The sequence below is a fragment of the Eleutherodactylus coqui genome, chromosome 4, assembly GCF_035609145.1.
Source record: "Eleutherodactylus coqui strain aEleCoq1 chromosome 4, aEleCoq1.hap1, whole genome shotgun sequence".
NCBI classification, from domain to species: Eukaryota; Metazoa; Chordata; class Amphibia; order Anura; family Eleutherodactylidae; genus Eleutherodactylus; species Eleutherodactylus coqui.
The window spans coordinates 95936890-95963028 of NC_089840.1; the positions used below are offsets into that span (position 1 = coordinate 95936890).

The 26139-nt window shown below is 45.7% G+C and overlaps 1 protein-coding gene across 7 annotated transcripts in view; it reads right to left on the bottom strand.

The window, feature by feature from the left end:
* Positions 1-18164: 18164 nt before the first annotated feature.
* LOC136625585 (arylsulfatase H-like) overlaps positions 18165-26139 on the bottom strand; it is a 381691-nt gene continuing 373716 nt past the window's right edge. For all 7 annotated transcript variants that reach the window (XM_066599908.1, XM_066599906.1, XM_066599903.1 and 4 more), the window contains 2 exons: positions 19653-19774; positions 18165-18714 (listed from right to left, as the gene is read on the bottom strand). In XM_066599908.1, the coding sequence (XP_066456005.1) occupies positions 18341-18714; positions 19653-19774 (496 nt within the window). In that variant the 3' untranslated portion in view covers positions 18165-18340. The remainder of the gene's footprint in view (positions 18715-19652; positions 19775-26139) is intronic.

Consider the following 26139-nt stretch of genomic DNA (forward strand, 5'->3'; position numbering starts at 1 on the left):
AGACTATAGTTGGTAAAACAACTTTTAACAATTTATTTGCCAGGAGAGCAGATTATTTGATGTTGATGCTGTATTGTAGCATTACTTCACATTAATTAGAAGTATTTGAAGACTGAATTACACTAGTAAACATTGCATTGACAACACTTGTCTCAGAGAGCTGTGGCAACATATTGCAGTAAAACACTTCCAGCTTTCATCCCTGGCCTTGTCTAATATTACACATAAAATCCACTGACTTGGTTCCTTTCTTTTCTCCTTTGCTCTCTTTTCTCTTTCTCTCAAGCATAAACTTGGTTTCGTACTCACACTTTAGATGTTCAAGCTCCCCACCGCACTGGCTATTAGTAAAGAAGGTCTCTTTGTTCCTCTCCGGTCTCTATCTCAGGTTCCTCTGGACTAGACTCTTCCCAGGCCTGGACTAGATGGACTAACCCTGCCCACTGTCTACCTTTTATACCTTTCCTGTCCACCAATTCTGAGCTAAGGGAACTCTCTCTATCCAATCCCAGGCTAGCTAGGGGTGACTGGCAGGTGTGAGAACAGTTTAGGGTGTCTCATGCACAGTCATACAGTGTTAGGTAGTGAGAACACCAAAAGTTGATATTTTCCTTACCATTTAAAGTCATATATACATAATTAGATGCATACACACACACACACACACACACACACACACACACACACACATATATATATATATATATACACATACATTTACATTAAGTAACAATAGCAGTGCTGTGAGACACCAACTCTGGGGTACTACATATATTACACCCAGATGACCTGTGCAAGCTGATCTCCTGAGTCCCAAGAGCTAACTTAGTTAGCCAAGAGACCCTGGACCCTACCAACCAAAGAATGGCAGAGGGCCACGTACAACAAGATGACCCCCCTGCTATGACCACACTTCCTGAAGCTGGTCACTCAAAGCACGGCTGAAGCTTGAGGATCTGCACGGGTGGAAGAGGTACATCTTCAGCCCTACTGTAGTCACTCCAGAAGCTGACTAGTCTAAATACAACAGAAGAATGAGGATTGTCTTCCTATTATTATATCTTGTACAATGCAAGATGAGTGAAAGGGACTATGTGTGATGTATGTATAAGGCCTAGTGCCCACGGTCGTGACGGGCTCCGCAAGCGGAATTCCGCAGCAGAGCCCGTCACGGCGCCTCCCCAGAGACCCCATACTTACATCCAGATCCGACGCCCAACGTCCCGCATGACGCTTCAGCGCGCATGCTCAATAGAGCGCATGACGTGCCGGCCGCATCATATGACACGCCCACAGCGTCACATGACGCGTCGGCGGCCTCATATGACGCGGCTGGCAGTAGGCGGGGAAGCGTTTTTACGCTATCTTCCACTGTGGTACAGCGGAAGATAGCGTGACAGACGGCTTCCATTGACTGCAATGGAAGCCGTCCGCGCGTACGCAGGCGGCATATAGAACATGCTGCAGGTAAGGACGTATGCTTTCACGGTGTAAATACGCGGGGGAAATTCGCCCGTGGGAATTAGCCCTTAAGGACACTCACTCAGGGCAGGAAACATGAAAACTTAGTGTATCATACATATTATCAATGTATGGGACAAGATAACATGGTAGAAAATCGTGCCAGAATGTAAGATGCCCTGCTCTTTGGATGGCAAATTGTTTGAAGCCCTATATCACACAGTAGTAGCTATGCCACTTTTGTGCTACTGCATGATGGTCTGTCATAAATTGTAAGCCCTGAATACACACTCTTCAAATAGCTTAGGATAATTGGCCAAGTCCAAATGGTAAGACTCATGTAATATCTATGGGCACTGGCATAACTATAGGGGATGCAGGGGATGCGGTTGCCTAGTACTATAAATAAAGCATTACGGTTGGGGGTCCTGTTACAGGTTTTGCAGGACCAGGAACTTCAAGTTATGCCTTTGTCTATAGGCATTGCTAAGAGGATGGTTTATTTGCCCATTTATCAAACTACAAACGACCACTTGTCAGTTAGTATGTGAGTGCTTCTGATGCTCCAGCCCCTGGTGATGTCATCAAAGGTCCTACAACATATATAAAACACAGAGCCTGGCTGACAAAAGAACAACACAGTTAGGGCTCTTGAAAAGGGACAAAAATAACACACTGAGAATACAACTAAGCCGTTGTTATCTCAAACACAACTCAGCGGTTCTGCCAGAAGACAACAACCTACCGTCACCTCAGAGATCCGGTGGGCTGAAGGACCTGCATTGATGTCAATGCTGTGGGAGGAGCCATTATGCAGTTTGGTAGAAAGTACTGGATACTGGATAAGCTGACAGCAGCCACCAGGACCTGTCATGATGTCACCATCATGTGATCACCTGGGTGGGTGGAGTCAGGAATCACACAACTAGGGGCTCATCACTGTGTCCTGGAGCCTGGTGATGTGTGCAATAGCAGAGCTATGTGTGTGAATCAGGATATAGAAGAGCTGTGTGTGTCATCTGCTGTGTGTGATGTGTGGGGTCAGGACAAATGTAACTGGATGTACATTGTAGCAGAGCTGTGTGTGTAATGTGCTGTGTGTGTGATGTGTTGGGTCAACATGCATGTAGCAGAGCTGTGTGTGTAATATGTGTGAATCATAATGAATGTACAATGTAGCAGAGCTGTGTGTGTAATGTGTGGGAATCAAGATGGATGTAGTAGAGCTGTGTGTGTAATGTGCTGTGTCCATGATGTATAGGGTCAGGATGGATGTAGTAGAGCTGTGTGTATGATGTGTGGGGATCATAATGCATGTAGCATGCAGCACAGTGTGGCGCATTGCGCCACTGGAAACACTAGTACTATAATTTCCTAATAATTACTATTACTAGTAATTCAAGCTTGATTGATTGTTGTTACTAACCAATACACAATAGTGCTAGATTACCTTACAGCTGCCCGGGGTGGAATGTGTCAAATAATAGGGCCGCTCTCACCTCAAGTTCATATTCATGGATGACTGGAAAGGTTTGTGGCATCCATCTTGGGAAGTATCCTCCAGTACCTCTTGTAACGATTCCTCCTTTGAAGAAATGGAGATCATCGGCGACCTCTTTCTGGCTGGCACCAATTTTCTAGGCCGCAGTCCCAGTCTCCTCTTCTTGTCAAGTGGGGAAGACAGAAAACTTGTCAATCCCTGCAACTTAGGCTCTTCTCCCCAGTAAAATCTGGGTTGCGATGGGGAATACCTGGCTGTCACGCACCTCATGGTAGCATAGGTAGACATGTCTTCTTTGGTGCTGTCGTGGTGAGTCCGAGAAGACAAGTCCAGAGGTTTACTCACCAAAGCTGATGACTCCATGCTTGGGTTGTTCTCTACTTGTTGAGCTGCAATTGGTCACTATCTCTCCTCCGCGGTAGGGTCGACCCCTCCTACTTTTTCCACAGCTTTGGCGGGAGCTTCTTGGTGGGAAGTTTTTGTGGGTTCTTGTGGTAATGAAGAAGAAGAACAAGACTGAGTGCCATCTTGTGCGTCCAAATCAGCTTCCTCCTCCAGAATTAGGAAATATAAACTTGGCAATATAACAGGGTCCAACAATTTCACACGTTCCCGAGTCAGCGCATAACGCATCCTGGCAACATATGAGTGGGACTTAGGTAGAAGACTTTCTTTCCTCCTCTGCATTCTTAGCAGGTTGCTCAGTCTTGTCTCTCTGCCACTTCCTCAGAGAGCTCAGTGGACTGGAAACAACGGAAAGTTCCTAGATGCTCAGACATGGGGCAACGTTTCTCTTCACTGGTCTGGCAGAGGCATTTTCCTCTCCGTCTTTTTAAACAGACACATCAAACTCATCCTGTTCGTGATGCCAGATAGCTCCACCCTACAGCGGGCGAGGAGCAGGCCCATGGCTGAGGAGATAGCGGGGATAGAGATATCACTTGTCACGGTGGCTCTACTATCTCCTCCCCCCATAGGGATGAACAAAACCTATCCGGCCACTGCTTAGGGGGGACCTCTGGGGCACAATGAACTTACAGTTCGATGTGACGTCACACCACCGTTCCTTCCTCTACGGTGAAGCTGGATGATGTAATGATAGTTCACACACAGAGAGTATAGTTGAAAACAAAGTCGGGAACGGTCAGCAATGTTGCTTTACTTGAAATGCCAACACTAAACAGTTCAACAGTACATAGGCCATAGTAAAGCACCGCTGCAGGCAAAGTTGGTGGCGTGACAGGGAGGCACAACTCAGTAAGGCTTTTGGGCCCACAGTCCCAGTTATCTGTGCATCTCTGCTCCTGGAAACATACTCCTTACTTCGCTAGACTCTCAACCTGTCAACACTCACACTTCCAGCTGACCCTCAGCACTGCATGGTGATCTTCTCTCCTCTGTTTAGCTGGAAGAACTCCTGGGGGTAGTAGTCCCAGGGCAACTCTCGGGAAATTACTCAGCCTCTTCCACCATCAGCACACAGACCGTTCAATGTCTGCGGGAGTCCTCAAACATCTGCACCTCTTGCAAAGACTTTTATAGACTGACATTCTCTCTTGCACTCACATTCTTGCAAACATAAAAGTGAATCATGGCCACATGACTTCCAATCTCATAACATAGAACAATGCATTTTGCAGACACAGACAACACATTTGCAGACGTTAACCCTGTAATTCCTACAAACATTAGTACACTTAGCTGATTCATTCCACATTAAAGACACTATACAAGACAATACAATCTACATATAGCATTAATTCTGGAGGGGCCCCAGTGACTTTGGGCCACTACACAGGCAGTGGTAGATATATCAGAGTCACTTTGGTTTAGATAACCTGTTAGCATAACAAATTGCTGCCTCCAGATTGATGATAAAGGGAAAGTTATTGAAGAAATATCAGATAAAATATAAAAGGTAGCACATGTCCCATTTCAGACCTGGAATGGATGGAACCCTAATATTCTGTTTAGGGGGTGGTTCTTAGGTTTTGGGGGCTTAAGACCTTAGTGGGCATAATGTCGCTTATTTTGGCAGTATGTAGTCTGCTGCCTTGCTTACTACCCCAACTCATGCGTACTATTACAATAGAAACCATGGTAGAAAGGAAAACCACTACTCCTGTTATGACCTTATGGAAACATAAAGCCCTAAATCAAAATGATAATGCTCTATAAATATATTGAGCATCAAAGGGGAAAATATAGTAGCCAAGATCTGGATAAGAAATGGTTAATACAAGTAAAATGGCAGATGCCATAAAATGGAGGTCAGAGGTATGCCTATATATGGGTGAGAAAATGAGACACCAGCTTGTATGAAAAACGTTTACCATTCCTGCGTAGTAATGCGGCAAAGTGTGACCAATCAGCATATATATAGAAAAGAAAGGAATTTCTTTGGTGTAAGGCCTCTTTCACATGAGCGTTGCGATTTCACGCTGGCCGCATCGCGGCTGAGACTTGCATGAACGAGAAAAAGCCTCAATCAAGTCTGCATAAATCCTCGGCATGGCTTCTAGGGGTTAACTAGAGACAGACGTAATGTTTTTTCAGTCTTGAACGCTGCTAAACTCTCTCCGACTCCCTTTTATGCAACTCCTATAGGAGCACTGGCATACGGTGAGGAGAGGCAGGGGTCGCAACGGCGACCCGGCCCTTACGCTGAGGCCCCGCCATATTCAACATGCACAGTGCGTGCATTACCGGCGCTGTCGGCCGCATGATGGCTGAGAAGGGAAAGGAGAGAGATGGGAGGCAGCGCCGCAGGTCGGCAAGAGCAGAGGGGAGGGCTGTTACACGTGGAGTCGGCAGCCAATTAAGGCTACAGACTCCCACTGCGCTTGGCCCTCCCACTGATAGGCTGCAGCTGTAAGTGGTCATAGCTGCAGTCTATCAGTCTCTGTCGGCCAGGGATTACCATGGGGAGGGGCTAGTGCGGCTCTACTCACCTCTGGAGCGCTGGATGCACAGGACCTGAGAGAGGACCTGTGGCTGCAGATCACATGACCAGGCTCTGGTCATGTGATCAAAGGACGGGACTTTCTATTACAGGCTGCCCAGAGACTGCTGCAGAGGTGAGTAGAGGAGGAATTGTAATTATATATGTATAGCTGGTATAAGTTATACCAGCTGTATATATATAATTATATACAGGAGATACACAGGTTACACCAGCATGGGACATACCACTATATACAGGGATATAGGGGGATATACATCCTGTATATAGTGATATGTACCATGCTGGTGTAACCTGTGTACCTTCTGTAAATAACTATGTATGTACAGCTGGTAGAAGCTCTACAGCCTTTATATAGGGATATAGACCATGCTGGTGTACCCTGGCCCAGTTTATATCAGCATGCTCTATATCACTATATACAGGGATATAGGGGGATATACATCTCCTGTATATAGTGATATAGACCATGCTGGTGTACCCTGGCCCAGTTTATATCAGCATGCTCTATATTACTATATACAGAATGTATAATTTATATCAGCTGTACATGTATAAATATATACAGAAGATATCCAATTTTGGGAGGTTTCACATCTGCACTGGGGAATTCTGCTTTCCTGTTCTGTTTGGGGAGCAGGAAAGGGGAATCCCTGCGGAAGAACAAAATCCATGAACACAGTCTTAGGCCGGCTGCACACAATTGGGTCGGATCCTGCATGCGTGAGCCGGCAGCAGAACACAACCCTGTGCCCTGCTGGCATCCATGCATACCTGTAATTTCTTTCTTTTTCCTGTACTGCGGATGGTCGGCAAGGTGAGCCGTCGGACCCGTGCAGTACAGTTTTTTTCTTTTAATCACTGACTTTCCAGTGCCGTTGCTAGGAGATGACGCGGGTGCCTGCGACTTTTCCGCAATGTCAAGGCAGCGGGTCGCACAGCTTACATTGAGTTCAATGAAGGCCGTCCGTGCAGAATCTGCACTAAAATAGAGCATGCTGTGATTTTTCCTCCATGAGTGGAAAACCGCAATTGCTTTCTGCTCATGTAGAGGAAAAATGCTTTTCCATAGCATGTTATGGGTGGTACATGCTGCGGAATCCATAGGCGGATGCCCACTCCATATTCTGCTATGCAGATCCAGCCGTGTACAGCCGGCCTTAGGCTAATTTCACACGAGTGAGTCTGATATTGGGCCGTGAAACTATGCCCCATATCACACTCGCCAATGTGTGCTGTGCACATGGATGTGAGGGGTTGTTGTGTTATAACCAGCTCACATCACATCATCATATACTCGTGCGATGCAGAGAAAAAACAAAAAAATCGCTCCTGTGTATGATCGAGTAATGAACCCCATTGAAGTCAATGGGCGACCCGAGCATTTTTGTATATCGCCGATGCTCGCTTAGGTTTTCGTTTGTGAAAATCTGGGCAATTCAAGAAAGTGATGGGAACGACACAGCAACGGATAGGGCAGGCGAGGGGCTACATGTTGGGCTGCATCTCAAGTTCACAGGTCCCACTATTAAGCTACAATAGCGGCAAGAGTGCCCCCCCCTCCCAACAACTTTTACTTCTGAAAAGCCCTCATTAGCAATGCATAACTTTCCTAAGCACCACACTACCTCCAACAAAGCACAATCACTGCCTGCATGACACTCCGCTGCCACTTCTCCTGGGTAACATGCTGCCCAACCCCCCCACCCACGACCCAGTGTCCACAGCGCACACCAAACTGTCCCTGCCCAGCCTTCAGCCGCCCTCATGCCACGCCACCCTCATGTCTATTTATAAGTGCGTCTGCCAGAGGAACCGCAGGCACACACTGCAGAGGGTTGGCACGGCTAGGCAGCGACCCTCTTTAAAATGGGCGGGGCGATAGTCCACAATGCTGTACAGAAGCAATGAGAAATCCAATCCTGTGCCACCTCCATCTGGAGCTGCACACGTGGGCATAGCAATGGGGAACCCATGTGCCACACACTATTCATTCTGTCAAGGTGTCTGCATGCCCCAGTCAGACCGCGTTTTTTTATAAATAGTCACAGGCAGGTACAACTCCGCAATGGGAATTCCGTGTGCACCCACAGCATGGGTGGCTCCCTGGAACCCACCGGCGGTACATAAATATATCCCATTGCAGTGCCCAACACAGCTGATGTAATGTCGTGCCTAATGCAGGTGGGCTTCGGCCCACACTGCATGCCCCAGTCAGACCGGGGTTCTTTAGAAGTGGACACATGCAGTTACAACTCCCTGTGGACCCACAGCATGGGTGGGTGCCAGGAAGCCACCGGCGGTACATTAATATATCCCATTGCATTGCCCATCACAGCTGAGGTAATAATGTCATGTTTAATGCAGGTGGGCTTCGGCCCACACTGCATGCCCCAGTCAGACCGGGGTTCTTTAGAAGTGGACAGATGCATTTACAACTCCCTGTGGACCCACAGCATGGGTGGCTCCCTGGAACCCACCGGCGGTACATAAATATATCCCATTGCAGTGCCCATCACAGCTGATGTTATGTCAGCTGTAATGCAGGTGGGCAAAAAATTAATTGGATTACACTGTAGGCGAGGGCCCCCAGAAATTGGTGTACCAACAGTACTAATGTAGCTCAGAAAAATTGCCCATGCCCAACCAAGAGGGCAGGTGAAACCCATTAATCGCTTTGGTTAATGTGGCTTAATTGGTAACTAGGCCTGGAGGCAGCCCAGTAAAAATAAAAATTGGTTGAGGTGAAAGTTTCAACGCTTTAATGAGCATTGAAACGTATAAAAATTGTTTAGAAAAATTATATGACTAAGCCTTGTGGGCCTAAGAAAAATTGCCCGTTCGGCGTGATTATGTGAGGTTTCAGGAGGAGGAGCAGGCGGAGGAGGAGGAATATTATACACAGATAGATGAAGCAAAAAGGTCCCCGTTTTGGATGGTGATAGGGAACGATGCTTCCATCCGCGGGTGCAGCCTACGTATTGTTTAGGTATCGCTGCTGTCCACTGGTGGAGAAGAGAAGTCTGGGGAAATCCAGGCTTTGTTCATCTTGATGAGAGTAAGCCTGTCGGCACTGTCGGTTGACAGGTGGGTACGCTTATCCGTGATGATTCCCCCAGCCACACTAAACACACTCTCTGACAAGACGCTAGCCGCAGGACAAGCAAGCACCTCTAGTGCATACAGCGCGAGTTCAGGCCACGTGTCCAGCTTCGACACCCAGTAGTTGTAGGGGGCAGAGGCGTCACCGAGGATGGTCGTGTGATCGGCTACGTACTCCCTCACCATCCTTTTACAGTGCTCCCGCCAACTCAGCCTTGACTGGGGACCGGTGACACAGTCTTGCTGGAGAGCCATAAAGCTGGCAAAGGCCTTGGAGAATGTTCCCCTTCCTGCGCTGTACATGCTGCCTGATCTCTGCGCCTCCCCTGCTACCTGGGCCGCGGAAATGCGCCTTCGGCCACTAGCGCTGTCGTATGGGAAGTTTACCATCAGTTTGTCCACCAGCGCCCTGTGGTATAGCATCATTCTCGAACCCCTTTCCTCTTCGGGAATGAGAGTGGAAAGACTCTCCTTATACCGTGGGTCGAGCAGTGTGTACACTCAGTAATCCGTAGTGGCCAGAATTCGTGTAACGCGAGGGTCACGAGAAAGGCATCCTAACATGAAGTCAGCCATGTGTGCCAGGGTACCTGTACGCAACACATGGCTGTCCTCACTCGGAAGATCACTTTCAGGATCCTCCTCCTCCTCCTCCTCTGGCCATGCACGCTGAAAGGATGACAGGCAAGCTGCATCTGTACCCTCAGCAGTGGGCCAAGCTGTCTCTTCCCCCTCCTCCTCATGCTCCTCCCCCTCCTCCTCAACACGCTGAGATATAGACATGAGGGTGCTCTGACTATCCAGTGACATACTGTCTTCCCCCGCCTCCGTTTCCGATTCCAAAGCGTCTGCCTTTATGCTTTGCAGGGAACTTCTCAAGAGGCATAGCAGAGTAATGGTGACGCTAATGATTGCAGCATCCCCGCTCAGCATCTGGGTAGACTCCTCAAAGTTTCCAAGGACCTGGCAGATGGCTGCCAACCAGGCCCACTCTTCTGTAAATAATTGAGGAGGCCGACTCCCACTACGCCGCCCATGTTGGAGTTGGTATTCCGCAATAGCTCTATGCTGCTCATAGAGCCTGGCCAACATGTGGAGCGTAGAGTTCCACCGTGTGGGCACGTCGCACAGCAGTCGGTGCACTGACAGATTAAACCGATGTTGCAGTGTCCGCAGGGTGGCAGCGTGCGTGTGGGACTTGCGGAAATGTGCGCAGAGCTAGCGCACCTTTCCGAGCAGGTATGACAAGTGTGGGTAGCTTTTCAGAAAGCGCTGAACCACCAAATTAAACACATGGGCCAGGCATGGCACGTGCGTGAGGCTGCTGAGCTGCAGAGCCGCCACCAGGTTACGGCCGTTGTCACACACGACCATGCCCGGTTGGAGGCTCAGCGGCGCAAGCCAGTGGTCGGTCTGCTCTGTCAGACCCTGCAGCAGTTCGTGGGCCGTGTGCCTCTTATCTCCTAAGCTGAGTAGCTTCAGCACGGCCTGCTGATGCTTGCCCACCGCTGAGCTGCCATGCCGCGCGACACCGACTGCTGGCGACGTGGTGCTGCTGACACATCTTGATTGCGAGACAGAGCTTGCGTAGGAGGAGGAGGAGGGTGGTTTAGTGGAGGAAGCATACACCGCTGCAGATACCACCACTGAGTTGGGGCACGCAATTCGGGGGGTGGGTAGGACGTGAGCGGTCCCAGGCTCTGACTCTGTCCCAGCCTCCACTAAATTCACCCAATGTGCCGTCAGGGAGATATAATGGCCCTGCCCGCCTGTGCTTGTCCACGTGTCTGTAGTTAAGTGGACCTTGGCAGTAACCGCGTTGGTGAGGGCGCGTACAATGTTGCGGGAGACGTGGTCGTGCAGGCCTGGGACGGCACATCGGGAAAAGTAGTGGCGACTGGGAACTGAGTAGCGCGAGGCCGCCGCCGCCATCATGCTTTTGAAAGCCTCCGTTTCCACAAGCCTATAAGGCAGCATCTCCAGGCTGATCAATTTGGCAATGTGTACGTTTAACGCTTGAGCGTGCGGGTGCGTGGCGGCGTACTTGCGCTCGCGCTCAAACAGTGGCGCTAGCGATGTCTGGACGCTGCGCTGAGAGACATTGCTGGATGGGGCCGAGGACAGCGGAGGTGAGGGTGTGGGTGGAGGCCAGGAGACGGTAGTGCCTGTGTCCTCAGAGGGGGGTTGGATCTCAGTGGCAGGTTGGGGCACAGGGGGAGAGGCAGTGGTGCAAACCGGAGGCGGTGAACGGCCTTCGTCCCACCTTGTGGGGTGATTGGCCATCATATGCCTGCGCATGCTGGTGGTGGTGCCTCCCCAGCTGATCTTGGCGCGACAAAGGTTACACACCACTGTTCGTCGGTCGTCAGGCGTCTCTGTGAAAAACTGCCACACTGTAGAGCACCTTGACCTCTGCAGGGTGGCATGGCGCGAGGGGGCACTTTGGGAAACAGTTGGTGGATTATTCGGTCTGGCCCTGCCTCTACCCCTGGCCACCGCACTGGCTCGGCCTGTGCCCACACCCTGACTTGGGCCTCCGCGTCCTCGGCCGCGTCCACGTCCTCTAGGCCTTCCCCTACCCCTCAGCATGCTGTATTACCAGTAATGCAGAAACAGAACGCTGTAATTAAATGTGCCGCTTGTGGTTGGAGGCTGACTTCGCTTATGGAACGCCAGGAAATCATTTGGCGCAAGCCTGCTGTAACACTTAGCTGGCTGCGTATGATTTTGTAGAACTAAAACACCCAGCACAGACAGACCCAGAACACTGAGCACAGTCACAGGCAGGCCAAATAGATTTTTTGTCCCAAATTTTTTAGCAAAGGCCCACTGCCTATATTCAATCAATATGTCTTCTGTCCCTGCCTACGCACTTCTGTCCCTGGAGTATTACTGCTGGGCGCAATGCTCTGCACGGCCGATATACCAAAAAAAAAAGTGCAACACTGCACAAAGCAGCCTCCACAGCACTGCACACGGTTAGATATGGCCCTAAGAAGGACCGTTGGGGTTCTTGAAGCCTAAAATACTCCTAACACTCTCCCTATAGCAGCTCCACCAAGATAGCACTTTCCCTCCTCTATGTCAGAGTGCATCTGTGGCGAGCCGCGGGAGGGGCCGATTTTTATACTCGGGTGACACCTGATCTCGCCAGCCACTCACTGCAGGGGGGTGGTATAGGGCTTGAACATCGCAGGGGGAAGTTGTAATGCCTTCCCTGTCTTTCAATTGGCCAGAAAAGCGCGCTAAAGTCTCAGAGATGAAAGTGAAAGTAACCCGAACATCGCGTGGTACTCGTTACGAGTAACGAGCATCTCGAACACGCTAATACTCGAACGAGTATCAAGCTCGGACGAGTACGTTCGCTCATCTCTAGATATACCGCAGCCAACTGGAAGATACTGAACAAATGTTTTTGGTTATCCCTATGAGATTGCAATTGTCACAGGCCCTGAAACCAGACAACAAAGCAAGGTAACGTTCTTTCTGTGAGAATGTGCAAACTAATGAAAAGCAATGGCTTCATGGAATCTTTAGTGTTTAGTGATGAAGCCGCCTTCCACCTTTAGGGCACACTTAACAAACATAATGTGCACCCATAGAATTACCTACTTGCCAATAGTCCGATTTTTGCTGAACGCTTCTCCGAACTGGAGCAAAAAAAGGGGTGAATGTATGCAAATCCTGCGCCAAGGCAGGGAGTTCTTGGCTGATTTCATGGTTATCCTTGGGGTGAGCTTAATTGTTGCTGATTTGGTGTTCTAAATTTTAGTATGTTATTATACTAGTATACTGACTCCACGCTATGTGAGGCAGGGCTGTACTAGGGTAACAGCAAGGACAGGGTGCTGTTCTCAGGGCGGGTACTCTTATTAGGTATGGTAACAATAGAGTGATTTATTGTTTAATGGGTGTACTTATATTATAGGAGATGGAATGCAATAAAGGTTACTTTATTCTATTGGTGTTACTAGTCCTCCTTTCTCTGTGATATCTCTTTTATATTGTCCTACATTTCACACATACAAAACCAAAGAAAGACAAAGTGTAACTATGGTCAATCAGCAATGGAACAAAGAGAAAAACTTTGGAAGATCTAAGTAATGCCCCATTTACACAGAAAGATGATGGCTCAAAAGATGGCTTTTGAGCAATCATTGTGCATAAACTACTAATTGGTACTAATGCCAATTAGTATCTTATTAATGTGTCTGAGTCGCCTTGGGCTATATTCAGAAGACATGGGGTGGTCTATTCTTTGAATACATTCCATTTGTTCTGCTGTGGGGCTGACAGCTGAGACAATGTTATCAGTGCTCCCCGCAGACAACACAGCGTGAAGTTCCTGCTATCAGCTCTTCTGCCGAACAATGGATTTTATGCCGAACATAAAATCATCGTTCGGCGGAAAAGTGAAAGATCGGCACATTTACACGCAATGATTATCGCTCAAAAGATGGCTTTTGAGCGAATTGTGAGCAATAATCATTGTGTGTAAAAGGGCCTTAATTGTGAGTGAGTCTCACTCACATGAGAACTACTAAGAAGTTTTAAGTTCTTTGTGTGCGGAGAGCTTACACTTCTGCTGGATCCTGTGCTGCTTCCTGGATTCCACTGCTCTGCAGTTTCATTACTTCAGCAGCTTCTGACTTCACTGATCTCTCATTTGGTCAGAGGCGTCAGTTCATGTAAACGCTGAGGCTGCCAGTATTACTCCAAGAAATGCAATTAACTTTTTACTGGGAAACACATCAGCTTACTGACAGAGAAATAATATTTTCAGGTCCCTAAGGATACAGTATATTCACAGGCGGCAGATGTGTTGCAGAAATATCATTTTTATGAACAGTGCTCACGGAAATCTAAATTCTTGCCCCCAAAACACCCCTATTCAGATGAATGGAAATGATTTTCAGTCACCAAAAGTTCTGCAACCAAACTAGTGCATGTGAATACACCCCTATAGCTTTTACCCACTATATACCCCCTATATCAGCCCCAGTAGTAATAGTGATCCCCACAATGGTCTCAGTAGTAATAGCGTCCATTATATCAGCCCAGTAGTAATAGTGACCCTCACAGTGGACTCAGTAGTAATAGTGTCCCCTATATCAGCCCCAGTAGTTAAAGTGACCCCCACAGTTGTCTCAGTAGTAATAGCGTCCCTTATATCACTTTAAATAGCAATCATAGGCAATGGTAGGCCAGAACAGCAGTATTAAGCATCCAGTTGCCCTCTGCGATTATATCTGTCAACCTTTTACATGCCACAATCTACATAGATCGTAACACGTAGGGGGTTAACAGCAGGAATCGCTGCTCTTATTGTTCCCTGTTGTTGCAGCGCGAGGCTGGCTATCAGTCACAGCCAACTCCTGTCGCAGGATAATGCGGGTTCTGCTTCTGAGCCCGCGCCATCCACAGGACATAAGTTTACATTTTGTTGTGTTAAGTACTACCCCGCCAGGACATGAATTTACATCCTGTAACAGTAAGGGATTAAAGGTGTCAACCAGCTGTTATTCCTACAAAGTAATCTCACACAAACTGGCCACGCGCTTATAGACCATTACCCATACCATCCTATCTCATAGATTGTTCACCTCTCTCCATTTTTCCCTTTTCTTTGAGACTGCTGAAACCTCTTATGATTCTGCCCCTTCCATATCACACAGAATGCCCCTTTGTCTCTCCCCCACTCCCGATCACGCAGAATGCCCCTAAGGCCACTCTCACACACAGCATCAGAAAACACCGCTCGAAATCGCTGCATTTTTACCGCAATTTTAATCGACTTTCATGCTGCTTTTGTAATACACCCCATCATTGTGATGGGTGCAGAGGTGCATTTTAAAGACTCAAAAACACATAATAGAGCAGACAGCGCTCAAAAATCAAGGCATTAAAAACCCTGCATTTGAATGCTATTCTCCGAGGCCTCATTGAAATCAATAGAAGCGTTGTACCGCGATTAGCACAGCGTTCAAGATGCCTCGCTAATTGAGGTAAAAATAATCCTGTGTGAGAGCAGCCCTATGGTTCTCTTCTTCCCCATTACACAATGTACCCCTAATGGTGCACCCCTTCCTCCACATCACACAGGGTGCCCTTTAGGATATGTTCCCAAGTAGCGGAAAATGGCTATTGTTTGCACAGGATGATCTGCACAAAATTCTGCATCAAAACCGCAACAGAAAATTGAAAGGGTAAAATCTGCTGCAGATCCCATCACGGATTTTAAATTTTTTCCCATTGTGGTTTTGATGCAGAATTTGGCGTGAATTGTCTGCTGTGGACAATCCGCACCATTTTCTGCTACTTGGGAACATACCCTTATGGCTCACTCCTCCTCTACTATCACACTGGATGCCCCAGCATGGTTTACCCCTTCTCCACCACACAGTATGCCCCAGCATAGCTGTCCACTCCCCCCTTGTCACACTGGATGCCCCTCTCTTGTTCTCTTGCCCCCTCTCACTGAATGTTGCTTTGATCTCTTTTTGCATACAAGATGCTGCCCTGAATCAGAACTGTGTAAGTAACTACTTACACTTTCTGCCAGGTTGCCCCTGTGGTGTGTGTACTGCACCACATCCATTCCCCTAAGCTAGGTGAGTAATGTGAGTGGCACTGCAGAAGCCAGAGGAAGGGGCATGATGAAAAGCCCTAGGTTTGCTGGCTGACTGCAGAGTTACAATCTCACTTGGTCCTCTGCGCAGCGTGGACAGCTTCTCCTCCACACTGGCACTTCCTTCCTGACCTCTGCTCAGTCTCCTCCCCTCTGATGTTCTCCCTTATCTTGTTCTTCTCCACTAAGATCATCAGAGGGGAGGAGTCTAAGTGGAGGTCAGTGAGAAAGTGCTAGTGTGGAGGAGAAGCTACCCGCACTCCGCAGAGGACCAAGTGAAACTAACTCTGCGGTCAGCTGACAACGTGTTAGTGTTGAAAGGGGGCCCTCTGGGCCCTCCCTGGCTTAGGGGGCGGGTCACAATCGGAACCTCTATAGGTACGCCACTGGAACCCCCACAGTGGCCTCAATAGTAATACTTTTACTACTGGGGCAGATATAGGGGACATTATTACTAATAGTGTCCCCATATCAGCTCCAGTAGTAATAACACCCCAATTGAGACCGATATGCAGCATTTTTCTGTCAGGCTTTGTGTGGGTTCAGACGGCGGACTGGTGCACAAAGTGCACTAAAGTGTCATCAGTTATGTCCAGTTCTGGCATGAAACCCAACTGATATATTGGAACACGGCCTAACATTGATCTTGTGACAATGGCTCTTGTCAAGGGGTGGGATATAATATCATGACCTCAGGGTAACCCATAATGCTTTGCAAACAGCTCACCCATCTACCGTAAGCAGGAGGTGATGGTGGTATAGCTGTGAAGTCAGAGCCACAAAAAAGGCTACGCACCACAGAGTAGCTTGAGTAGCCATTTCAGCCCGGAATAGAGGATGGTGTAAGAAGATCTCTGTTAGAAAAAGATTTTAATGACATTTTTTCCCCATAAGTAGTGTACAGTAATTGCAGTTACAAACATTGCATAGAGTGTTGTGCATCTGTTTTTAAAATTAGAAGTAAAATGTCTAGTAAAAGAAAGGGTGGAAAAGGACAAGATAGAGGAAAAAACACCCATGCTATGTTCTCTTGGTACTGGCACCAATAAAGATGTTGGTGCCGGTACCAACACTGTTGGCAGCAGCCATGTTTCTAGGCCCAGTACAAGCAGCAGCAGCCAAGTTGCTAGTAGCTGGGCTGCCCTTAGGTTAGATGGTGCCCTGTGCAAAATTTAATTTGGCACCCCCACTCTCCCCATCATAGTAAGAAACACTATTTAACCCTTTCCAATCCACTGTCTGATGTCTTCCTACATTCTGATTGAAGCTTGTACAGCTCCAATGTCAGAAGACGTCCGACAGGGTATTCTTACCATCTATTGCTAGCCACTCCACTCTCGGAGCCTCTCTGGCGCACACACACAGTGGCTTAAGCCAGCAGATGGCACTGTTGTATAACAGCAAAAAGAGAAAGCCTTTTCGGAAACCCAAAATTGGATTGGAAGGGTTAACATGGTGCTGGCACATCACCGCAGGTAAGATAGGCAAGCTGCAGCTCTACCAGCTGAGTGAGGTGCCTGGCGGTAAATTTTAGCCTGAAGTGCTAGCACAAAACACTGGCCTATAAAGAAAGGGCCACCATTAGGGTGTGTTTACATGTAGTGGATTTGCTGCAGATTTTTTGCAACAAAGAACACTATTACTAAAATCTGAACCATTTTGTGTGGACTTTGAGACATATTTTGGTGTGGATTTTGATTTGCTGCAGATTATCCTCTTGTGGAAAATTCACAGCAAATCCACTACATGTGAATGCACCTTTGGCTGGCTGCACCTAGCCAAACCATAGCCACACAAACTACTGGCAAAACCATTGGGGACTACCAGTGAGCATGTATAACCAGCCCCACCATGTCCTTCCACCCTTAACCTGTTAATAAATATGTCACCAGAACTAACATCAGCACATAACTGTGCAGCACCAGAACCAAGCTCCCAACATGAATACAGCATCAGAACGTAGTTTAATGCATAAATACAGGGTTACTACAAATGATCTAACAAATGACCAATTGGAAAAAAAAAGCATTGTTTCTTCCACGACCGTGTATGTATAAAAACCAGCAGGCATCTGCCACCAAAACTATTAATTTTTTGACCTTTTTCACGTTTTAAAAAGCATAAAATCTCCACTAGTGCAGCATGTTTTTAAACAAGCTGTAAGTTACCACCAGGTATCATCTGTTTACCCATAGCTGTAATTCTTGCCATAACTTTGCCATAAAAACAGCTCAAAAGTACTCAGATACACTCCTAGGTGATCTAAGAGTGTTATACAGGGCTTTTATAGTTCTTCGACAGTGTTATACACCAGGTTTAGAGGTATTGGCGAAGTTTGGCTTCACTTCGAACTAATTTGGAACAAACTAAACTTTTTGCCGAAATTCTGTGAACCGAATTTTTGAAAAGTTTGCTCATAACTATTAGTCATTATTATAGAAGATTAGAAACAAAAAAAAATAAGCAACTGGAATCAACAGTGAAGGATGTGTGAATAGCAATACAGTTGATCCACTGATTGATGATTTATTTCATGGTCTGTTCAGTTTATCAAGTTTCTTAGAAACAGGGTGGGTTCATATTCGCTCTTATTTCTTAGATGGCTTCCAGAAATCACATAATGTAATGAAAACAGGAGTTTATGGCAAAGATTTCCACCCAAGATCTCCAAAGTGCAACATAGAATTCATCCCAGGAGTCCTGTTACATTGCGGTCTTCCTTATCACACCAGCAGAAGGGAAATGTCCCACAGCATGGCTGTAACCAGGGCTTCCAAAGACTATAGAAGAAAGAGAACTGCTGAGGCACCACACTGATTGTCTTCTGATGTTCCGTCACTGCCGTCTTTATTCTGCTTAGTACGCTCTTATATTGAGGATCTACACGAGTGTCCAGAGGGTTGGATTCTGAAGGATCAGCTGATAATTCAAATAATAATGGCGGATCATGGTGATGGACATGGTCTCCTTCACAAGCACAGATTATAATATCATAGCAACCCACTGCACCGTCCGGAAAAAAGACCGGAGTCACATAGTAAGCTTTCCAAATAGCGCCACCTAGGAAGACAAAATGTAAATACAACATTTAATTTTCTATATCGGATGTGTGGCAAATTCACGATGTCTGTAGTATGTTACAAAATACATTAAAAGTTTTAGAAGAGAGTTACAATATCAAAGCAGGCTAATGTGCTACGGATGGTGTTTTGGCAGTTTTGGCTGTCTGCAAAAGCTAATCAGCCAATCTATAATTAATGAATTATCTTGAAAAGTCCCTCTAACATTGGTCTTTCAGGGAGGGAGTATTCAGGAGGAGGACCACTAACTTGTTTTTATGAAACATGCTAAAAATTTAAAGAGTTGTCCTGATGACCGACTACCATTATATTTTCAGAATTGTACGCGATGCAGATAGATGCAATAATCACTAATAATTTCAGCTACAGCACCAACATATATTGTAGAGCTCTACCAAAAATGCTCTCAAGTCAGTTTTTCTCAGTGCTGTTCACTGACTTATTTACCAAGCAGAGAGACAGTAAGATCAGGGCTACACAGTGACTTTTAGCTGCAACAGGGATTGCAAAGCCAAAGGTTGCTATGTTGCCCGTCAGACTTCTACTTGCATTGAGGTAACTCGTAGTGTGGTGTAATTTGCAGGTTGCAAAAAAAATTCTTGCTTGGTGAATTCATTGCAACTTGCGGTAGCAGCAATTGCTGATTCACATTGCAGTCCCTTTGACGTCAATATGAGTGTGAGCTTCACATTGATCTCAGGTTGTACAAACTCTGTCCAGGCGAAAAGTCACTGTGTGCATTAGGGAGGATTTCACTGTCAGCCAATCAGGGTATTCACATAATTTTTGAATGCCTTGAAACCTGAGAAACCCCATCTGAACATTGGCAGATCATACAAACACTGCAGTATCAGCCACAGTAAAACTATCCCATGGATTCAAACATATATCACAGTGAATAGGAAGCCAAGTACTTACTCTCTTTTTGATGCCAACGGACTGCATGTAGCTGAGTCCCACAATAATGGAAAAGAAACTCATGTTCTGAGTGAAGTGTTTCTCTTGTGAGTAGCGACATCAGATTCCTTCCATCAATTATTCTAATGTAACAGAAACAAGTACAATAAATGACTATAGATACTTTCTTTAATTATGCTTCATTTTTTTCTCTAGCTCTGTGTTGGCAAAACAAGCTCATACAGAGAGTTGCACTACTGCTACATTTTAGTATCTGTATTGTGTCTGCAGCACATGTGTAAGGGGTTAACTGTTGGACATTGCATATGTTCCTGCTAGGACCTTCAGAGAAGTCACATGACTGTCTGTTCTAATTTTACTGCTATGGACTGACAGGACCTGAGCAGCCCACTAATTGGCTTTAGGGCTAGGTATAAAAAAAGAGGCCCCATTTCCATGCTGGGTGGTATGGCAGGACAATTTATGAGAGAAGAGATGGAGATCGTTGGATGAACACCATAAAATACCAAAGAGGGAGAGTTTCGGGTGAGCGATTTAGCAGATCTGAACTGATTGGGAGAAAAGATGTCAGCTGGTGAGAGCAGTTGGTGGCAACTTTAGGAGTCCTGTGAGAGGACTGATGCGTTTCATGAGTAACATTTTCATCCAACATCCTCAAGGTTTCACCCATAGGTTGACCCTTACAATGCAGTTCTCAGCCAAAGGTATTGTGATTGCACATTGGTTCATGAGTAGAGACTATTCTTAAGTGAAACAGATCATACCTGCCTGAAAGCAGGAGGTTGTGTTGGGTATGGCGGTGACAGACAGCGGTGAAGGCAGCAAACCTTTTTTATAAAAATAAGTTTACTAACATACCATATTATGTCACTCTATGGGAGGGTACTGGTACTTCAAAACGTTACAGACTTTAACTGGAAGTAACGCATATAACATACTCAAACTTAGTGCATCTTTAACTGGGTTTCACACTTATTCCAAATATCCATAGTCCCACGTCAGAGGTTCACCTCGATAAGACACAGCACTTCTCTCGTAACTAAAAATTTTCATCATAGTTCTCCATACACAGCATCGTATTCCGTACTATTTCTCCAATGCCTGCAGCAGAGCTAACATCACAGCCTCATGCATCACAGGTGCCAGAGTACGCTGATCGGCAGCACAGAACGACCATGCAGAATGACCTTGACGAATGCGGTACATCACTGTAACTTCTCCATCATGTTTAGTGCCTCTGTCAAGTGCCTTCCCATGCCAGTACATATATGTTACACAACACTTCATTCACCATTCCTAGCACTTAACCCCAATACAACATATCAATCCATATAACCTTTCCTCTCAATTTACACAATATGCAAAACTAATGACGCTGATTCCCAGTGTGGAGACAGTGCTCCGGTAACCATTCTAAATGGCCACTGCCATGTCTACTGGCTGTGGTGCTGCTAGTCCTGGTATAGTCCAGTTCTTAGGGCTCTCTATTGTGTGTTGCTGAGAAGTTCACTCTACTGGTACACTCTCTCTTTTACTGCGTTCACTGAAAACTGTGACAGCTCTAAATGCCCTTTTGGCTAAGATGGTCATCGGCCCTCCTCAAGTGGGCAGGGTCCAACCTTCCACACACTTTTCTCTCTGGGTTGGAACTTTACAGCATTGACATGTGAGCTGCATCATCTACGGGACAGAATCCCCTCCACAAAGCCTCACACGAGCCTTTAGCAAAACGGCATCCTGAGCACCCTTCTCCTCCTCGCTCCCACATGACTTTGGCCAGAGGAGAGGGCCTCTGGCACAGCACTACAGTGCTCACAAGACCGGAGCTGGAAAGCACTGGTCTTCTTATGCTTCCTGCTTGCCTTCCTGGCTGTTTCATGGGCTGGAAGGGTTGGGGCTTACCTTGTTGCAGTGCCTGCAAGCTTCTTAATTGTAAGAGGGAGTGCTGTCAGTGCATACCTCTTACATGCCTACAAGTATAGTCTTGCAGTATTAACAAAGACTACCAGTTACATCTGTACCAGAGCTTAAAGAGTTTGTCCAGGGTTAGAAAAAACATGGCTGCTTTTTTTCAAACACAGCACCGCCCTTGTCCATAGGGTTGTGTGTGGTATTGCAGCTTAGGTCTATTAAAGTGGATGCAATCTAAGCTGCAATACCAAACACAACCCAAAGGACAAGGGTAGCACTGTGTCTGGAAGAAAGTAGCCATGTTTTCCTAACCCTGGACAACCTCTTTAAGAGTGTATCGATACTTGCCTTAAAAGAGCTCTTCCAGATTCAGTGGATTACTATCTCAGGCCAGTGTGAACTGTATATTCTCTTAATAACTATAAGGTATACACTTACCAGTAACAATTCTCTGTTTGATAATATATATAGGTGCAATGTTGCATTATGTTGTTTTATACTTTTGCAAAAACATTGCAATAAAACCTTGAAATTCAAAAAAAGTCTACCATGGAATCGGAGGGCAACTTATATCTGTCTAAAACTTTAACACAGTGCTAATACTATATTACACACACACACACAGTAATAGTACTGTGTAAAAGCATTAGGCAGATGTGAGTTGCCTTCTGATTCCATGGTAGGTTTTTTGAATTTAAAGGTTTTTAATGAAATATTTTTGCAAAAGTATGTGCAAAAGTATAAAACAACATAATACAACATAACCTGTGGAATAGATTTTCTTTCTATGAATAAACAGGTGCATGGAATATAAATGACAATACACAACATGGTTGTGAACAAAGAAAATTGAAGAGCTTTAAGGAAAATGAACATTAAACCAAAGAAAATAAAAATAAAATATTAATGGCATGAGGGCAAAATATGGCATAAGAGAAAATTGCAACATCAAGTAACATAGTTTGTAAGGCCGAATGAAGACAATGTCCATCTAGTCCAGCCTGTTTATCCTCCTGTGTTGTTGATCCAGAGGAAGGCAAAAAACCCCAAGAGGCAGGAGCCAATTAGCGCTTTTGGGTGAAAAATTCCTTCCTGACTCCCTAACGGCAGTCAGACTAATCCCTGGATCAACCCCTAATAGTTCCTACCTGCCTGTATACCTGGATTAACAATTAACCTAAGATTTATATCCTGTAATATCCTAACACTCTAGAAAGACATTAAGTCCCCTTTTAAACTCCTCTGTGGATTTTGCCATCACCACATCTTCAGGCAGAGAGTTCCACTGCCTAACTGCTCTTACAGTAAAGAACCCCTTTCTGTGTTGGTGATGAAACCTGCTTTCCTCTAAACGTAGCAGATGCCCTCTCGTTACCGTCGCAATCCTGGGTATAAAGTAGGTTCCTAGTAGGCAAAATTCTGATAGACCGAAGGGTAACCAGCAAACATACAAGAAATTACCAGGCAAACCATAGCTTCTCCAGCATAGTGGAGAGCAGGAAGGGCTAATTTTTGCAATCTGAGAGGGTGTCTTATATCAGAGCAATAACTTTTGTTGTGCTGTTTACCAGTGACCAAGATTGAAGAATATGCCAGATTTGAAGGTATTCCTAAAAATCTTTATTAGGAATATGAAATTTTGGGACTAAGGCCTGGAAATACATTACCAATTAGGAGTATAAAAGGGGATTATTTTGTTGTAGACCAGCAGTCTCCCAATTTTGGACATCTACGTCTGGTAATATAGTTTGTAAGAAACCGAGCAGAAGTTGCTTTATTGACTTATACTTAGAAGGATGTATGTTAGAAATTAGATATCTGCAGGAATTAACAGAAGCAGTCATTGCAATTAGACAAGTATGAGGCTTATATTAAGAGGATCCCCGGGGATGTAATAAAGGAAAAAGAGGAACCTAAACCGCTTTTCTCTGTATATAGGGATCCATTTAAATGCAGGGTGTTCGGGCCACCAATACTTGAATTGGAACAATACTGCTGAATGACAATATTTCTTATTATTGGGAACACTTATTTCCCCTATAGTTCATGGTCTAACCATTGCTGAACATCAAATCCTAGGCTTCCTTGCTGACCATATAAAGTCTGTAATGATAAGTTGTTCTTGGCAAAAAGGTGGTTTGACACAGGAATAGCTACAGTTTGAAAAGTATATAGTTTTATGGGAAGAATCATCATCTTGACCACAGTTGTTTTAGTGGCCCAAGATAACATCGTTTTAGATTTTATCTAGTAAACGAGAGACTCTGGGAAACAGAAAAGCATAATTTGTATTAAATAGTTCAGAGCTAGTTAAGGAGATTCCTAAATAAGTTAGAGATCTTGCTAGTTATAAGAAAATTCGGTGACCTGATTGATACCTAAATTAAATATTTGGGACTCAGAGACATTAACTTTATAGTATGAGACCTTACTGAAGGTGGAAATGGAATATTTCCATGGTAGTCTTATCCTGCATGATTACTTTGTTTCAACAGTGCAAAAATACAATATTCACATTACCGAAAAGAAGGGGGCAGAGAGAAGAGGGAATGGCTGCAGGGTAAGATTACACAAAATTAGTTTTTTGGATACACACAAGTCTGTATAGGAGTCTTAGAAGACATATAGGAAATTTGCAGTGAAGATTATTTGCCAAGTTGCTTTATCCCATGATGAGAATGTAGGGTGTCGCTCAATTGTGAAGGCTCCCAGGGTTGCCATAAATTCCGGTCTACTGAAGGCAGTTAAAAGTGAAAATCATATTCTTCATAAGTAGATGACATGCAATTTTGCAATATAATGTTATAACTTGTTTTGCAAAGCTGTAGAGATATTTCTTTACCTGTGTTTCCCCCCTGTTTAGCTCTCCATTGGTATCCAGTGGTTACAACCTGTGTACTCCACTGTTTTAGCTGGTCAGGCATGCTCAGTGCCTTCAAATTCTGTAATGATGACACAGTCTGTACAGTCGTGAATGTGCACTTGTTAGTAACTGGCACTAGGGCATTGGGGGAGATGTAGTTTTTGCAATCCCTAGCTGCAAATTGAAATAACATTGTGGAAATCTGAAGCTGGCTGGAAAGCAGGTTGTACAGATTGGGAAACAATGTACAGAAGTTCAGTTTGATGATTTAGTTGGACGTTTGGAATAATGGTACTACATGGAAATGTTAGGGAAAGTTTGAAAATTTTTCACAGTCTCCAGAATTCCCCATGAGCATTTCCTATGGCAGAGCTTAAAAGGTTGTTGGTAAAAGTACAATGTACTGTAATACAGACAAACCACTAGTTCAGTGGATAGTGCCGATCGTAATGAAGGGTATGTAAATTTGAAAAAGTTAAATATTCAGCTGCCACGATGTTCCGCGGTGACCTCGTCCACCAGGACCTGACCCCGCTCGTCTGCACATGTGCGCCAGACATTTGACGTCACGCACACGCGCAGAAGTCTGGGATCCACGGCAAATTTGAAATCTCCTGGCTCCTGAAGGTAGCCAGGAGGCAGAAGATGTCATCGAGGACTGCGGTGACTGGTCCCCGGGCCCGTGATCGCCGGTATCCATTTGATCATGGAAAAGTTAAAAAAAGTATAAAAAAATTAAAATTTCAGCTGCCCCAATGGATCTGATCCATGGGGGCAGCTAAGAATACTCACCCCCGTCCTTTGTGATGTCCCACGGCAATCTGGACTTGGGAAGGCCGGAGAGTTTGACAAATTCAAAATCTGCCTGCACTCAGCTGTCAAGGATTGCCGAGTGCAGGCAGATGTCACCGGGGATCGCTGTATGATCATGTAAAATTTAAAAAAAGTTAAAATAAAAAGTTAAAGTTTTATCTCCCCTTACGAATCGTATCTGTGAGCGGAGATGAAATTACATAACTAAGGTCCCTGGATTTGTCCCACAATGGGATCTTTATCTGCCTACCTTACCATGGCTTCTGCGCATGCGCCCATCAGCAAAATGGTGGCACATGCGCAAAAGTCGAGGATTGCCCAGGAAATTTAAAATCTCCCTGCTCTTGGCTACCAAAGGTCGAGAGGCTGGAGATATCACTGGGGGCTGCGGTGAGCGGTTCCTGGTCATGTGATCACCGTTATCCAATAGATAATGGCAATCATGTAAAAGTAAAAAACAAAAAGTTGAAGTTTTATCTTCCCTCACTGATGCAATCGGTGAGAGGAGATTAAACTTTTTACTAGAGGCCTCTGTAATTGAACCCCGATGTGATCCTGCTCCACGGACCTAACCAGGATTCTGTACATGCGCCCGTTGGCAAAATGCTGGACACATGCGAAGGAGCCGGGGAGGGCTGGGCAAATTGAAAATCCCCTTGCTCCTGGTGACCAAAGGAGCCGAGAGTCTGTAGCAGTGACTGGTGGCCTCATTGAGCAGTCCCCGGTCACATGATAAAAAGGTAGCGATCTACCTTAGGCTGGTTTCATATGGCCGGATAGTAATTACGGATTCTGCATGCAGTAATATGCAGATCAATCAAATGCATTGGATTACACAATTCCGCTTACATTAGCGGGTTGGAATTACATAATCCACTCACAGAAAACAGAACACAGCAT